Source organism: Gadus morhua, chromosome 1, assembly GCF_902167405.1.
Source record: "Gadus morhua chromosome 1, gadMor3.0, whole genome shotgun sequence".
Classification (NCBI taxonomy): Eukaryota; Metazoa; Chordata; class Actinopteri; order Gadiformes; family Gadidae; genus Gadus; species Gadus morhua.
This window is the reverse complement of record NC_044048.1, coordinates 14,666,784-14,681,783: the sequence shown is the minus strand read 5'-3', so window position 1 is coordinate 14,681,783 and position 15,000 is coordinate 14,666,784. Positions and strand designations below refer to the sequence as shown.

Below are 15,000 nucleotides of genomic sequence, written 5' to 3'. Positions count from 1 at the left end.
CAGGTTTTCACTGAGAGAACGCTGCTGAGACTCAGGGAAGACACAGAGGGATGAGGCAGTTAATTTACCACGCAACATTAATGCTTCACCTCCTTATAACCGTCCGTTAACACAGTGGTTACCCCACGCAGAGTGTGTCCTGTTAATCATTGTCCTGCATGGGCCCAACACAGTATAGTTCCATTCCTCAGGCTGTGTGAGTCACCTTACATGTTACCCAACACTCATGGACTTGGAGAACGTTCAGACAAATTCAACACACATAGATCTACCGACCAAACACACGCACACACAGGCATGCACGCGTCTGCACACATTGCCACGCACACACAGGTGACACACACACACTTATGGAAACACACACATGCACATAGTTGCATGCACACACACACACACACACACACACACACACACACACACACACACACACACACACACACACACACACACACACACACACACACACTCACACATGCACAAACACGCACATGCACAAACACGCACATGCACACACACACCACGCAACATTTGCATCATCATAGGATCTTTATTGCCAGATATCTGACTCTTATTAAATGCTGTTACTTTATTGTATATCATTCAGTTCTTTATGATTCCCTCGTAAAACACATCTAAAGGCAAGTTTTATTTAAATACAATTTGAAAGACGATTTAGAATGAAGATTTTGTTTAACCATGCTCGGTAATACACACAGAACCTGGTCTTTAGGAAAACTTCAAAATAAGTATACATTTTTTTACTATGAAAATATATTTAGTTACCAGGCTTGTTGTTAGAGCCTTAAGGAGGTTTTATTGATATCATTGGGATCATTACTATTCTTAAACCAGTACATTTAAATTGACCTTGCTACATTCAGTACTGTGCACTAAAAGGGCTTTCAGGTGATACACACTTTGTTAACAAGTAATGTTTGATTCTATTTACAATATAAGGGAACATTTAGGCCTAGCTCAAATATGTGTATTTCACATGCATTTTTTAAGGTGTATATACCAAGGTTAAGAGTACTTTTGATAATTAGTTTTGATAAGTATATTTGAGTTTGTGAGTATTGCTTACTTGAGTCTGAGGTTTACGTTGGGTCATTTTTCCAGCATGGGAACGGAGACTCAACTAGAAAAGATCCTGATGAAAATCCCTCCTCTCCCTCTTCACGCAAGTTTGTCAGGTGAGAAGAAATAAACAATAGGTAAAAAAATTACATATTAATGAAAATTTAAATATGGACCTTTTCAGATTATTTCCAGAATAATCTGAAAAAAAATATTTTTTTTTATTATTTTTTTTAATAAATTTTTTATTATTATTTTTTGACATTTAGTTTAAACTTGATTGCAAAATGCAAATTCCCATTCCCGAAAGCAAATTTGATCTATTCTTAACACTACACTACACTACTTTGACTTTCAGATACAGTTAATGAGAAATATTTAAGTTTCATGATGCTTAAAATAACTATAAATATCCTGTAGACATGTAAGCCCCACTTAAAATGTCTGGTAAGCAAACCTGTGAATGCGCTGTAAGGTTATAAAAGTACAAGGTTAAAGACAATTAAATTAAATCGAAAAAAGATTCATTTGAATTGTCAAATGAGTTGGCATTAATCTGTTTTGCTAAATAGTGCAATAAGAAATTATTTAATATGGCCTGGCAAAAGAAAATATTAGAAAGGCATGGCATTATCTAATGGAAAGCAGGCCAGAAGTCATAGCTGCTCAAATACTGCTGGCTAGGGCGGGATTAACGCAAACATTACCTGCTAGGTTGCAGGATAGGCTTTAATTGGCATTGGTTAATACCACAATAATACAACAACCATGAATAGGATCTGATTATGACAATTATTGATATTTGAAAGTTTCCATTACAGCCCCCTCATATGGTGTTGAAGTCACTGCACTGAAGCTGGACATACTTTTCTCCCCCTCTAGTTCGGTTTGCATCTCCCTCGACAGCTGCACCTCCCCCACCGAGAAGAGCCCGCGCCCGGCGGCCTTCGGGCCCACACCTCCTGCGTCTCCTGGCCAGCCCTGGGGCTCTCCCTGCCACAGCCCCTCTCCAAGAGGACCCCAGAGCCCCATACACAATGGGTTCACTACCGAGGTAGACGGATGACTCACTCAGTGGGGTAAAATGGGGCTAGATATTCAAATTTCTGATGGTATCAGACACCGTTTCGACTTTTCAAATGCATGTAAACATCTTAGTCCGACCTACATATGACCAAATTCGAACCATAACGGACATCTCATAATCGGATAAGAACACCTAGATAATACTGACCCCACTCACTAACAATGGCCAAGTCATACACAAATGCGAAGATCTGCGTCGCTGCATGTTTGTGCCGACAATCTTCGACTTCCCGGCGCTTAGCAACGCATCACTCGTCGTCTCTCAAGAGAACAGCGTCAAGTGATGCTGTTCGCTCGATCAATCAGCGATCGGGGGAACAGTTGTAAGATTCTTTTTTGATTTCAACAGCCTGACAGGAGGGTAAAAAGTATACCCCTGGGCGAAATAGAAACTAGGTACTTTCCGTTTAATGCTGGAAGACACAAGCGTTATTCAGCAGTGATATTTAAATTATTTAGTTCCATTTGTAAAACATGGATGTATTGCTTTTTTTTTTATATGTGACCAGAATGGTCCCCCGTTTCTATTACCAGATTGACTCGTCAATTCATGTTAATTTTAGTTTCACATTACGCTATACTGCCCCCTTGTGTACACGTTAACATCACGCTGTTCCAATGCAAAGATCTGCGTCCGGAAGCGGAGATACGCAGATCTGTATATTCACACTCAATCCATCGCTCACTCACACACTCGAGGATTAAACACACCAAACCTCAAGCAGGGCTTGACAACGGAAGCTGAAACTTACTGCATCTCTGCCTTTACACAGGACGCCTATAAGTCCCAGGTGGACTTGGTTCATCATCATCTAATAATAATAATAATAAATGAAATTTAGCACTTAATATGGTACTCTAGACGCATCTAGACCATTTAAAATCGAATCACATAAACACACAGGCCTCAGCTCCGTCTGCGGTGTGGAAATGCTCATTGAACCACACGGTAGCATAAAGAAAGCGGATGTGCATTATTCTTGTGATTCAAACTTCATCTTTGGTGTGTTTCGGCAGTCACTCTCTCACATGCGCACTCACTGTCACTAGTCATTCACGCGCACACTCTCACTGTCACTAGTCCCTCACGCGCACACCGCACACCCTCTCATTGAATCACGAGCCGTATCGAGCTTAGCCGGTCACATCTAAAGACTCTTAGATCTAAGGTCTCTGTTGTGTTGTGTATATTAAGAGAGGCTTTGATGTCATTTAAAGTTGATCCAAATGAGTTGTATCACATGTCGCAGTCATTAAATACGGGCCGGCCTCCTTTGTGCGGGCTGAACTTGATACGAGGAGCCAGGGAAAGGCCATGGTGAGTAGCTGTTACCCACAAGGTGCGACGTGTTGACCCGGAGGTTTGTGCTGTTACTGCAGGCCGCTGTGAACAGCTCTCCCTCCACCGACCCGGCCAACGGCAATCAAACCAACAGACCCTCCCTTGGCAGGCAGAGCTCCAGGACCACCTCCTTCAGGGTAACACACACATATATGCATGCACTAGCCCACACATGCAAGCACACACACTTACACAGACATGCACGCACCGACAAACATATGTGTGTGCATGCTCACGTGCGTACACACAAACACAAGCAAATGAACACACCCGTAAAAAAAACACTAACAGATTATCTTCAACCACACAGATGCTGAAGAAGAAATCCGGAGAGGCGGCGCCTATACGAAGAAGGTCAGGGACTCCTTATCTATAATCTCTCTCTCTCTCTCTCTCTCTCTCTCTCTCTCTCTCTCTCTCTCTCTCTCTCTCTCTCTCTCTCTCTCTCTCTCTCTCTCTCTCTCTCGCTCTCTCGCTAACCAACTTGTGTTTTGTTCTTTATTTAGCTCGAGTGTTCGACTTACATCCCAGAAATTTGAATCAAACGCTGTAAGATATTTCATTCATAAGCATAAAGTCTTACAATCCTGTTTTTATTCATGGGGTGATGCATCTCATTGCATTACCTGACCTGATGACGTTATATCTTATCGTGAAGTTGTGAAGCATTAACGTTTGAATTGTACTGCATGACTCATCTTTCAAGGACCCAAATCAAGAAGATGAGAAAACGTCGAATTTCCAGAGGAAGTAAGTCTTTCTTATGATCAGCTGATTTTACGTACACCTCTATGTACTCATTCTGAAGCTTATTCCATTCAACATTTTAAGTAGTCCAAATTTATAAAGTGAAAACATACAGCCACGGCTGTATGGTGGGGATTCTAAAGGTGTGTTTGTGCCTCTCCTCTCCGTCGGACCAGCACCAGACAGAGGGTGTCCTCCCGCTCCATCCAGGAGAAGATGGAGCGACTGGCTCAGGCCTCACAGGTCGCCTAAAGTTCCCCTACGATAAATCAATAAACAGCTGGTGTTATAATGAGGCAGTATGCAAACACTAACGTGCAAAGGCACATATTTGCACTTTTGAGATGCAATAGGTCGTAGTCACATGGCATTTGTTTACTTTGTCTGTCTGTGTTAATAACTCCTGGACTTCCTTGATGGCTTCGTTTAGCCTACATGCAGACATTGTACACATTACATTGATACACCTTTCCTTTCCTTCTGTCAACATTGGACCACATGTTTGGCTATGTTATACTGGTATAATAATAAGTAATGTTAATTTTCTTACAAATAACAAAGCTCCAGTTGCACAAGATAAATATCTTTATTCTACAACCCTTTGTGAATCTATCCACACATAATTTAGTCTTTTTTTCTACATTGATCCTCATTCCACTTTCTGGTGACTCCTGGGACCCCTGCAGAAGCCGGAGGTGTCGCGGTTCCCAGACGTCACCCAGAGGACCCTGGTCTTACTGGAAGAGGTGTCAAGGAAGAGGGATCTGTTTGAGAAGGAGCACCAGGCCTCCAGCTCCACCAGCCCTGGAGTCTCCAGACAGGTCACTAAACAGCGAACACGGTTCATAAACACTAAAGACTATTCACTAAACACTAACTGTATTCAAACATCTTAAAGACTATTCACTAAAAACTATTGTTAAACACTAAAGACTATTCAATAAACACTAAATACAAACATTTAATGCTAAACACTATTCATAAACACTAAAGACTATTCCCTAAACACAAAACACTTAACACATAAGAATAGGCACTAACGACTAAACACTATTGATAAACAGTAAACACTAATACAATTCACTAAACAGTAACACTAAACACCAAACACTAATCACCAACAACTAACCAATAGTCTATACACTATTTACTAAACACGGGACAAACTGTAAACAATGTTAAAACTCCCCCCCACTATTATAGTTTACACAGGGGCTCACCCAGGTTTTACTTTGTTTTATGTATTCTGCAAAGACACAGACACACACACAAACACACACATACCCAGGCACACGCACGCACACACACACACACACACACACACACACACACACACACACACACACACACACACACACACACACACACACACACACACACACACACACACACACACACACACACACACACACACACACACACACACACACACATTCTTATAGTTTACCTTATAGTGTTCATTGCATCTACAGGAGTTCCGCACCTTCACGTCTGGCATCTCGGATCGCATTAACCGCTGGGTCCACAAGAGCACCAAGCCAGGCTCCTCCCCCAACCCCGCGGTGAGATGACGTCTCAGACGCTGTCTGACACAGTGTCAGACAGCAAAGTTAAAACACCTTTACAATGATATATGTAGAAATGTACAACTCACTAATGTTGTCAAGCAACCACAGAATCCTTTTTCCATCAGTCAAGACATTAGATTAAGCAGAACAGAGCAAATAATACAATCGAAAGCTATTAGAGGTTGGAGGTAGGTTACTGCTAGCACAAAGGTACTCCTTATGACAGATTAATGAGTTCACAAGCAATGCCGGGATTAGATTAATGTGAAGAAATCTTTAAAGGAGAGCAATCAGGGTCGTATCAGCTTGTTGTGTGTGTGTATACGCGTGTGCTCGTGTGTGTGTGCCTGTGGTGCTACTACACCTCACTTAATCATTGCGTTATTGTGGGTGGGTGTCCCGTCTGGGTGGAAGCATAGCGCCAATAGTAGTTGGCAGGAAACCAGAGATTAGTAATGAATCATCAATCATTCAATCACAGGTTGATTCAATTCATCAGAAGATATGGCACACACATGGAGATAGGAGGGCGAGACGTTGAGGGGTGGGGGGGGTGTTTTATTTTGAATCTTTTGAGAAAAATCTACAGGAATGTTGACATACAACTAACCTCTGTTATATTAGTTGTAGAATTGAAGCCATCCCCCCAAAAATGCCAGCAATAAACCGTGGTAGGACCTATGGAAGCAAGGTTAGGTGCTTTTTAACCTTAGTGTGAGCTACAAGTAGAACACGATGTTGATGATGAACACTAGGGGGCAGCATCACTCCTTCTGCTGCACAACTCAGGCTGACCAGACTGACACTTTTTCCTTATTGCAGATTACTATTTTCCTATTCCCGTTCCTATCAGACTGATTTTTTTTCCTTGATAATAACACATAACCCTCACCCTGCTCCTCCCATTAGAACCGTCTGTTAAAAAGGGTTTTCTTTCACGTACTTAACCAACAAAGGCTAAGAAAGCCATGGCCAACTTAACCTATATCCCGATATATATATTTGAAATGATATTTGTCATGTTCTCAGTATGGACTCAGTGCTGTGCTCATTGCATGCAGGACCTGAGGCATGTTGATATCAGCAGCAAGAAGATCCTGTTTGAGAGCAAACACAAGGAGTGAAGGATCAGCCACTGGGGGATTCTTGGTAAGCATTCTTAAAGCACAATCACATCTTTCAAAGTTGCTTTGGAGTTATTAGTTTTAGATTTGTGTTTTCTTTGTTTTTCTTCTGCAGGATTCAGAAACTGAAGTCAGAAAATGATTGAGAATGAAATGGAGGATGAACTTGTGTTGTGGTTCTTCGTGTTTATTCCTCAAGCTCTTTTGTTTTCCCATACTTGCACAGAAGAGATGCAAGTGGAGCATCAACGGTCTCAGTGGAAGGAAGTTGCTTTTTTGTTTTGGCTTAAAGATTAGATAGATATTAGAGAAATGATTGTTTGCTTCTTGGTGGCTAAGATACGGAGTGAGAGATAAGAGACAGCAATACAGAATATATCAGTGAATAGAGTTGCACCAGTGACCCTTGTGTTTCAAGTCTTGAGTAGTTCTGTTAGCTTCAGGTGATTTAATGCACTTTGCACAGGTGAAGGCCTTTGGTCTGATAATAACTTTTCTGATTATCAGAATTTGAAATTCTGGGACCGTAATTCTGTAAATTAGGGTTTTGTTTGTGGTTAAAGTTGTTCTTCTTACTGTGCTGCCAAATTTATGTTTTCTGTTTTATTTGCCTTGTCTTGTATGCCTCAAAGGTAGGTTGCTGCCTGGTGACAAAATAAAATCTTTTATGACGAACTGTAAATATTTTTATTTTTGGTGTTTGCTGCCACGGACGATGACCTAGCCAATGAGGAAGGCCTCCATCTGTGTTGTCTCAAAGAAGTGGGCCGAGAGGAACTCTTACTCTTTAGATAAGAGATATGGCCATGTATCTGTCTAGTGCAGGGATGCCAGGGTGACGGCCCGCGGGCCGTATCCGGCCCGACTGTATGTCACATCCGGCCCGCGGGTGATAAGGGGAGAATATATGTATTTTTTAAATTTTTATAAAAAAAAAAAAAAAATTAAATACTTTTTTTTTTTTTTTTTTTTGGGAATCCGTCAGTTGGTATGTTACTGCTGCTGGTCTGTTACGATTCAATAACTTTTCATCCCCCATTCTCCCTTCCATTTCGAAACGTGTTTAGAAAACACGCTTGTTTCATTAAAATTGATTAATTTATTAAGGCCGCCACCAGGGGGCGCCCCCAACACTTTTGCCGCCCTAGGCGATCGCCTAGTTCACCTATGCAAGCCTTCAATAAATAAAATACAATTTATTAACAGTTTACCCTTGTGTTATTTATCATTTATAAATGTAGGCTACTATTACATAGGCCTGCTTTAGGCTATGTAATTGTAGGCCTCATTGTGAGGCTATTTTGGGGCCAATGCAATTTATTTTCGATCGGTAGGCCTTCAAGCATAATTTAAAATAGCCTACCTATCCATGTGTTGAGTCAGTCTGGCCTTTTCAGGCCTTTTCAGTCCGATAGTGTAATCCGGCCCCCTGAGATCTCACTTCAAAAAAATCTGGCCCCCTGACCAATTTCACCCTGGCATCCCTGGTCTAGTGTCACCTCCAGCCCCATGCATGGTGGCCTACATGGTTAGTCTAGGTGTGTACGTGTGTGTGTGCGTGTTTCTGCCTGCCTGGGGCAGTATGTGTGTGAGTGTGTTTTTAGATGTATGGTGTGTGTGTGTGTCTAGGTGTGTGTGGTGTGTGTATGTGTGTGTCTAGGTGTATGTGTGTGTGCCTTTGTGTGTGTGTATGTGTAATTTGGTGTGTCTGTGTATATGTGTGTCTGTGTATTTGTGTGTGTAAGTGTAGGTATGTGTGTCTGCCTGCCTGTCATAGTGTGTTTGTGTGTCATTTTTTCTAATTGTGTGTCTGTGTTTGTGTGTCTTGGCATGTCTGTGTTTCGCAGTAAGGGTGTGTTTGTGTGTATTTGTATTTGGAGTGATTCATCAGTGTGTTGGTGTGTGTATTTCTAGGTGTGTGTCTATGTGTCTGTCGCAGTGTGTGTGTATGCGTCTGTGTTTTTCTAGTTGTGTGTGTATCTAGGTTTGTGTGTGTGTGTGTGTGTGTGTGTGTGTGTGTGTGTGCGTGTTCTGTACTGCCCTTATCTCTTAGGTCTCTTAAACACGGTGACTCACGGCCTTACCCCCGGCATCTGAATTCACCTTTTTAGGAGAAGGTTGATAGGAGTGTTACCATGCTATCTCGATGGTTATTAATACACACAATGGGAGAAGAGGTCCCCTAGCATTTGACTTTCTCCCTCTGATACCCTCTCTGCCGTGTGTGTGTGTGTGTGTTTGTCCACCAGTGTTCGACCCTTCTGGTCCCTCATTCCCACTGAGGTCTCACAGCCAAAAGGGCTTCTTCGGAGCTCCGGGTTTCTCGGAGAGTCTGTGCTAGCGTTGCCTCTCTCTTCATTCTTTCCATTCTTAACAGGTAGGTGTGGTTTCATCTCTGTGACGATAGACGCATGTGTCCATCTTTAACATCTGGAAAATTAGACTTAAGACTTAGTGCAGGCATGGACCATTAGGAGGCTGTAGATGACTGGAGCAATGTGATGGTTTGATGGAGGAGAGTGATAAAGTCTGGTGAATGTTCACTGATTTCTAGCTGCTGAACACGCGCCGCCATGTCGGACAACGAAGAAATAACGGAGGAATACGAAGAGTAAGTCGAGTTCGTTTTGGTGCTATGCAGTCGACAGTCGAATACACACATCTGATCCGTTCGCCTTGGATCGTGTGATGCTGCTTTTGACAATACTTATAGATAGACACCAATACTAATAGATAGACACTGACATGCTTAGCTTACTGATATTTAATAAATAGTTTGAAACGCCTACACCATATAAAACTGCTTTTTTTTTGGTCTCCTGAGTGCCGCTGTAACAGCCATTCTTCTCTCATTTTCAGGGAAGTCGAAGAAGGTAAGAAGTCTCCCTCAAGATTCAAATATTTCGATATCTGGTATTGTGTCCACATGTCCTGTACAGATGAGAATACATGACAGAAACCTGATTAGCGTGCAGTCCTGATCGTAGACGTAAAACTAAGCTTTTACATAGGTTAAGTAATGGAAAAGAACCAGTTCTGTGAGAATATGAACCCGCATTATTTCCATAGCTGCCGGCAGTAATGCGTCTTGCAGGGTAAACACTAATGCGCGATAAAGGTCACCTGCTTGAAGTGTAATGATAATATCATTATCTGGAAAAAAAAATCCCTGCAGCGCTTTACATTGTAATATTGTTTTCTAGTTCAACTTAGTTCAACCCTAAGCCATTTCTTGTCTGCTTGCTTTTCTCTGAATCTTGATTAGAGGAGGAAGCCCCTGAAGGTATGTGGAGTTCTCCATGACTCATACAACACTGATTTTTTTTTTTACATACATTCATCAAATACTGGAACAACAGCAGCTATAGAACATAGCTACATTTAGAGAGCTTAGGTCTAGTGAGCGCAGGTAAAGCTTCATAGAAAGAAAAACCTGTTAAGTTGAATCAATAGTGCCTTTAAACATGGGGAGATGAAGTGAGCAGACCTTCCTCTTGCTACATTTATCTGTGACTCTTCCAAGGTCATATTGGCTGAGGTAATACAACTAATAAAAACAGACAACTCACAACTGATAAGAGAGTGAATCAAGTTCCCTTTTCCTTGCTGAAATAATAAAAAATAGAATATCAGGTCTTAACACCAAGGTCGTATTTTTTGCAGACAGGAGTATTCATTATTTATTCTGCATAGTATTCTGTGTTATTATTCTGTGTTATAGTGCCGATTGGCACTATAACACCTCTACGGGCTCAAACTGGGGCATTATAAACCAGCAGTGCTAGGCACACACACACACACACACACACACACACACACACACACACACACACACACACACACACACACACACACACACACACACACACACACACACCCCCCCCCCACAAACACACACACACACCCACACACGACCACACATGTTATCTTTTTGTCTGTGGTTGTGTGAGTGTGTGTGCGTGTGTGTGGGTGCGTGTGTGTGTGTGCGTGTGTGTGTGTGTGTGTGTGTGTGTGTGTGTGTGTGTGTGTGCGTGTGTGTGTGTGTGTGTGTGTGTGTGTGTGTGTGTGTGTGTAAGTACAAGTTTTCCAGTCCTTCCAGTCCAGTTTTATCTAGTTTTATCAGCGTCTATGTCAAACGCTGGTGCTGTGTTGTTCTGAAGCCAGCACCCTGTTATCTGGGGGCTATGTTATCCACGCTATCTAACAGCAGAAGTTCCTCTCCACTTTCCATCGTGCATCACAAAACGCAAAACAGGCTTGATTCAAAGTTATGCAGCAAGAGGGAGGAGTAAGGGTGGGGCGGATTAGCGGTAACAGGGTGTGGCGGCAGGGTGGCTGCGGGTGTGGCAGTTGAAGCTTTTAGTTTGAACCGATCTCACAGCTGTCTCACATGTCACATTTTTTATCATTCATATGGCGCAATATTTGTGAGTGTGACACTTGGTTCACGCCCCCCCCCAGAGGCCCCAGGCGAGGAGCAAGAGCCGGAAGAGGAGGAGCTACAACAGGAAGGGGAGGATCCTGAGGTGGAGGAGGAGCTAGAGGAAGAGACCAATGAGGAACAAGGTGAGCGGAGGTTAACGCTTTAATTATTTTATTATGATATAAAACAGATAAAGATTTGATTGCCTTGTTTGTACATCATTCCAGACTTGAAATGAAAGTTTAATCCACCCATGGTGCAACGGCAGTATTCAAGTATTTCATGTCAAAATCAGATGTAATAGGGCAATGTTAAAGCAAATCTGAGTGGAATGAGTTTATATACTCGTGAATCTTCGTGACATATGGATCGTCTCTTCTAGAATATCCATGCGCTAAGAAGATATATATAGACATTTATGAGTCTATCCATATGTTATGAAGACATGGATAGACTCCATAGAATTAAAATACTTGTTATACAGGGTCACGCCAGTAAATTAATGAAAAAAGTTTTCTCTTTGCCAAAAAGATTCTTGACTCAAATAATGGGATGAGATTAGGGTTGCACAGTTTCCTACAGAACCTCAGGTCGTCATTTAAAACAATGTTTTTAGAGGCTTTCTAAGCACTTCCTGCCCCTCAGGCAGCATGATCAACATCCTTCTTCAGTCAGTATGCTCAGGATGCTTCCTGCTGTGGTTTCTTTCAGATGGTGAAGATGAGGCCGCGGAGGATGAAGGAGGTAACGGTGTCTGATCGTTATCGCTATCTGAAAGGCGCCCTGCTGTTTGTCTTGGACCCTCTTGCTGTGCGAAGAGATTAGGCAAATCAGTTCATCCCGGGATGAGGTTTATGTATTTGTCGGAACGTGTTTGTGTCGGTGTTTGGATGTGGTTGATTGATTCCTAAATGATATCTATCTCATTGTGATTTTGCTTTGTCCCTTGTGACACACAGAAGAAGAAGCAAAGCCTAAATTCAAGTAAGTTGGTGGTAAAGACTGATATACACGCATGCACGCACGCAAGCACTCATACTTATGTTTATCTCCTTGTTTTCCCACAGGCCGTTCATCATGCCTAACCTCATACCACCCAAGATACCAGACGGAGAGAAGGTGGACTTTGATGTGAGTTATTAGCTATGGAGAGACATTTCACTTATAGACTTTAAAATATGACGTTATTTTGCCTTATTTCACGTCGTTAGCTCATCTCAATGAATGCAACTCAGGTCATGGGATATGTTGGAGCAGGACTTCACATAAGATGAACTTCTTTTATAGTGACTGTTTCTGTGTTTTCTTTCTTTCTTTCCAATATCCCTTAAATAATCGCTTGTCGTCATTTACAGTTTACATTTTACCCTCATGATTCATTAATGTGGGATCTACTGTTAACCCAGGAGAACATGCAAACAGGTTTACAGCTGCTTTTACTATCTCAAGTACCGTAATGACCGTAATGTGCTTCTATAACTGCTGGAGAGACGAAAGGGCCCTTTATATCAGGAGGTACCATTAAGATGAGTCTGTGTGTTGTGGCAGGATATCCACCGGAAGAGGATGGAGAAGGATCTGACAGAGCTGCAGACACTGATCGAAGTTCACTTTGTGAGCAGGAAGAAGGAAGAGGAGGATTTTATAAACCTTAAGGAACGGATTGTGAGGGACACAAACACACACAACCCGGAAATACTCATACACAAACATGCATCTACGCTTACTGACTGATTGACAGACACATCACACAATCATGATTGATGTGTCTGGCGATGTGTGATCTTACATACCCACAAACAAATGCCCACACATTGCACACACATACAATGCATAGTGTGCAGTCCGGTTGGGTTGGTTTTCAGGGGTTGCTAAGATACGCTGACCAATTCTGCAGGACAAGCGGCGTTCTGAGCGAGCGGAGCAGCATCGGATCCGCAGCGAGCGGGAGAAGGAGCGTCAGAAGCGCCTTGAGGTAGGGTCGTCTCGCCGCCGGCGGCACACTTCCTCCACCCAAGACAAACATCATCCACAAACTATTGGCCGAGGTGAAGGTGTTCGACTCCCACCCGAATAGTTATGGGTTTGCACTCTGATGCCAACAGTGGACCTTCCGGCTCATTCACTATGAGTCAGTTTTAACTCATTAATTCACCATAACTAATTAACCGTCTATTTGGTTAAAAACATCTGATCAATGACTTAATAGTGAACAGTAGAGAAGGTCTCTCTCTCTCTCTCCATTATTCTCTATGTCTCTCACTCTATCTCTCCAGGATGAGAGGTCTCGCAAAGAGGAAGAAGAGGCCAAGAAGAAGGCGGACGACGATGCGAAGAAGAAGAAAACCCTGACCAGCCTCCATTTTGGGGGCTACATGCAGAAGGTGGTGAGCATGGGGGAAGGGGGGGGGGGGGAGTGCCGGGCCACAACATCTAAGCAGGTGAACCCAAAAAATTGAACAAATTAAATAAAATTGATAATACGATAACCTTCTCTTCCATCTCTCCACGCTTGTGCCACAGGCGGAGAAGCGGAGCGGTAAGCGGCAGACGGAGAGGGAGAAGAAGAGGAAGATTCTCGCCGACAGACACAAGCATCTGGACGTGGAGAACAAAAGCGAGGCGGGGCTCAAGTGGGTTCAGCTTCCTTAGCCTAGCAACACGTCACCACAGGATCTAACCCGGTGCTATCACCACAACATGTGACGCTAGTCCCAGATTCATATGTTAAGGAGACCTATTATACCAGCAGGTGTGTGTGGGATTAGCCTTTATTCTAATACCCTACTGACTGAGGACTTAGATATGTACGTAACAAGACTGGAAACCAGGCCTTACTGCGTCCCTTGTAGTCCTGTTTCCGGCCCAGGCTTTGAGCCCTTCTGCTGCAATTTAAGAGTGCTGGATCCCAGATTACACCACAAGTTTTGACCATAATACATTAACATAATTATAGATCTAGGAATAATATGTATTATATATATGTATATATATATATATATATATATATAAGGCATTAACACAAGATATAATGACCATTATATATTAACATAATTTAAAAACAATAATAGAAAAATCGTGATAAATATAAATATTAATATATGTGTAAATATATTTATTTATATATATATAATGCATCCACACAATATGTTATGATGATAATTCATGTACATAATTATAACAATAGCAATATAATATATATTATTAACAGAAGATGACTGATGATGAATGATTACAATACCTAATACATATTATGATAATAACCCGATATAATAATTAAAATACAGATGATAGTAATTATAACAATTGTTATACTCTGCTCACAGGGAGAAAGCTCAGGAGTTATGGGACTGGATGCACCAACTGGAGCAGGACAAGTTTGAATTTCAATACCTGTTTGCCAGACAGAAATACGAGGTGGGTGTTGTTTTCAGTGTACCGAAACACTGTATAAAGCGTACTATATACACAGGTCGACCTTATGACCTTTCCGTTTTTGTATTTAATGATTATTTTCAGATCAACGTGCTAAGGAACCGCGTGAGTGATCACCAGAAAATGTGAGTGCTTCATTCTATTTTCCCTTCTAACCCTCTCTCTTGTTCTCACTCTCTCATGGTTCTTTCTAAAGTG

General features: G+C 42.1%; 2 protein-coding genes and 1 long non-coding RNA gene across 3 annotated transcripts in view; 2 read left to right on the top strand and 1 right to left on the bottom strand.

Moving 5' to 3' along the window:
* Positions 1 to 7,626, top strand: part of lad1 (ladinin) — a 10,929-nt gene extending 3,303 nt beyond the window's left edge. Inside the window, exons 4-14 of the mRNA XM_030363933.1 lie at positions 1,120 to 1,193; positions 1,960 to 2,131; positions 3,544 to 3,642; positions 3,816 to 3,859; positions 4,012 to 4,054; positions 4,212 to 4,255; positions 4,429 to 4,495; positions 4,939 to 5,073; positions 5,725 to 5,814; positions 6,882 to 6,969; positions 7,060 to 7,626. Coding sequence (XP_030219793.1) covers positions 1,120 to 1,193; positions 1,960 to 2,131; positions 3,544 to 3,642; positions 3,816 to 3,859; positions 4,012 to 4,054; positions 4,212 to 4,255; positions 4,429 to 4,495; positions 4,939 to 5,073; positions 5,725 to 5,814; positions 6,882 to 6,944 — 831 coding nt within the window. The 3' untranslated portion in view covers positions 6,945 to 6,969; positions 7,060 to 7,626. The remainder of the gene's footprint in view (positions 1 to 1,119; positions 1,194 to 1,959; positions 2,132 to 3,543; positions 3,643 to 3,815; positions 3,860 to 4,011; positions 4,055 to 4,211; positions 4,256 to 4,428; positions 4,496 to 4,938; positions 5,074 to 5,724; positions 5,815 to 6,881; positions 6,970 to 7,059) is intronic.
* A 283-nt stretch (positions 7,627 to 7,909) lies between these two features.
* Positions 7,910 to 15,000, bottom strand: part of LOC115547207 (uncharacterized) — a 9,809-nt gene continuing 2,718 nt past the window's right edge. Inside the window, exon 3 of the long non-coding RNA XR_003977339.1 lies at positions 7,910 to 8,088. This is a non-coding gene — a long non-coding RNA (uncharacterized LOC115547207). The remainder of the gene's footprint in view (positions 8,089 to 15,000) is intronic.
* tnnt2a (troponin T type 2a (cardiac)) overlaps positions 9,030 to 15,000 on the top strand; it is a 7,156-nt gene continuing 1,185 nt past the window's right edge. The window contains exons 1-14 of the mRNA XM_030361244.1: positions 9,030 to 9,321; positions 9,499 to 9,555; positions 9,804 to 9,817; positions 10,210 to 10,227; positions 11,406 to 11,510; positions 12,079 to 12,111; positions 12,327 to 12,351; positions 12,435 to 12,498; positions 12,916 to 13,032; positions 13,265 to 13,342; positions 13,644 to 13,754; positions 13,891 to 14,000; positions 14,694 to 14,784; positions 14,887 to 14,927. Of these exons, the coding sequence (XP_030217104.1) occupies positions 9,518 to 9,555; positions 9,804 to 9,817; positions 10,210 to 10,227; positions 11,406 to 11,510; positions 12,079 to 12,111; positions 12,327 to 12,351; positions 12,435 to 12,498; positions 12,916 to 13,032; positions 13,265 to 13,342; positions 13,644 to 13,754; positions 13,891 to 14,000; positions 14,694 to 14,784; positions 14,887 to 14,927 (845 nt within the window). The 5' untranslated portion in view covers positions 9,030 to 9,321; positions 9,499 to 9,517. The remainder of the gene's footprint in view (positions 9,322 to 9,498; positions 9,556 to 9,803; positions 9,818 to 10,209; positions 10,228 to 11,405; positions 11,511 to 12,078; positions 12,112 to 12,326; positions 12,352 to 12,434; positions 12,499 to 12,915; positions 13,033 to 13,264; positions 13,343 to 13,643; positions 13,755 to 13,890; positions 14,001 to 14,693; positions 14,785 to 14,886; positions 14,928 to 15,000) is intronic.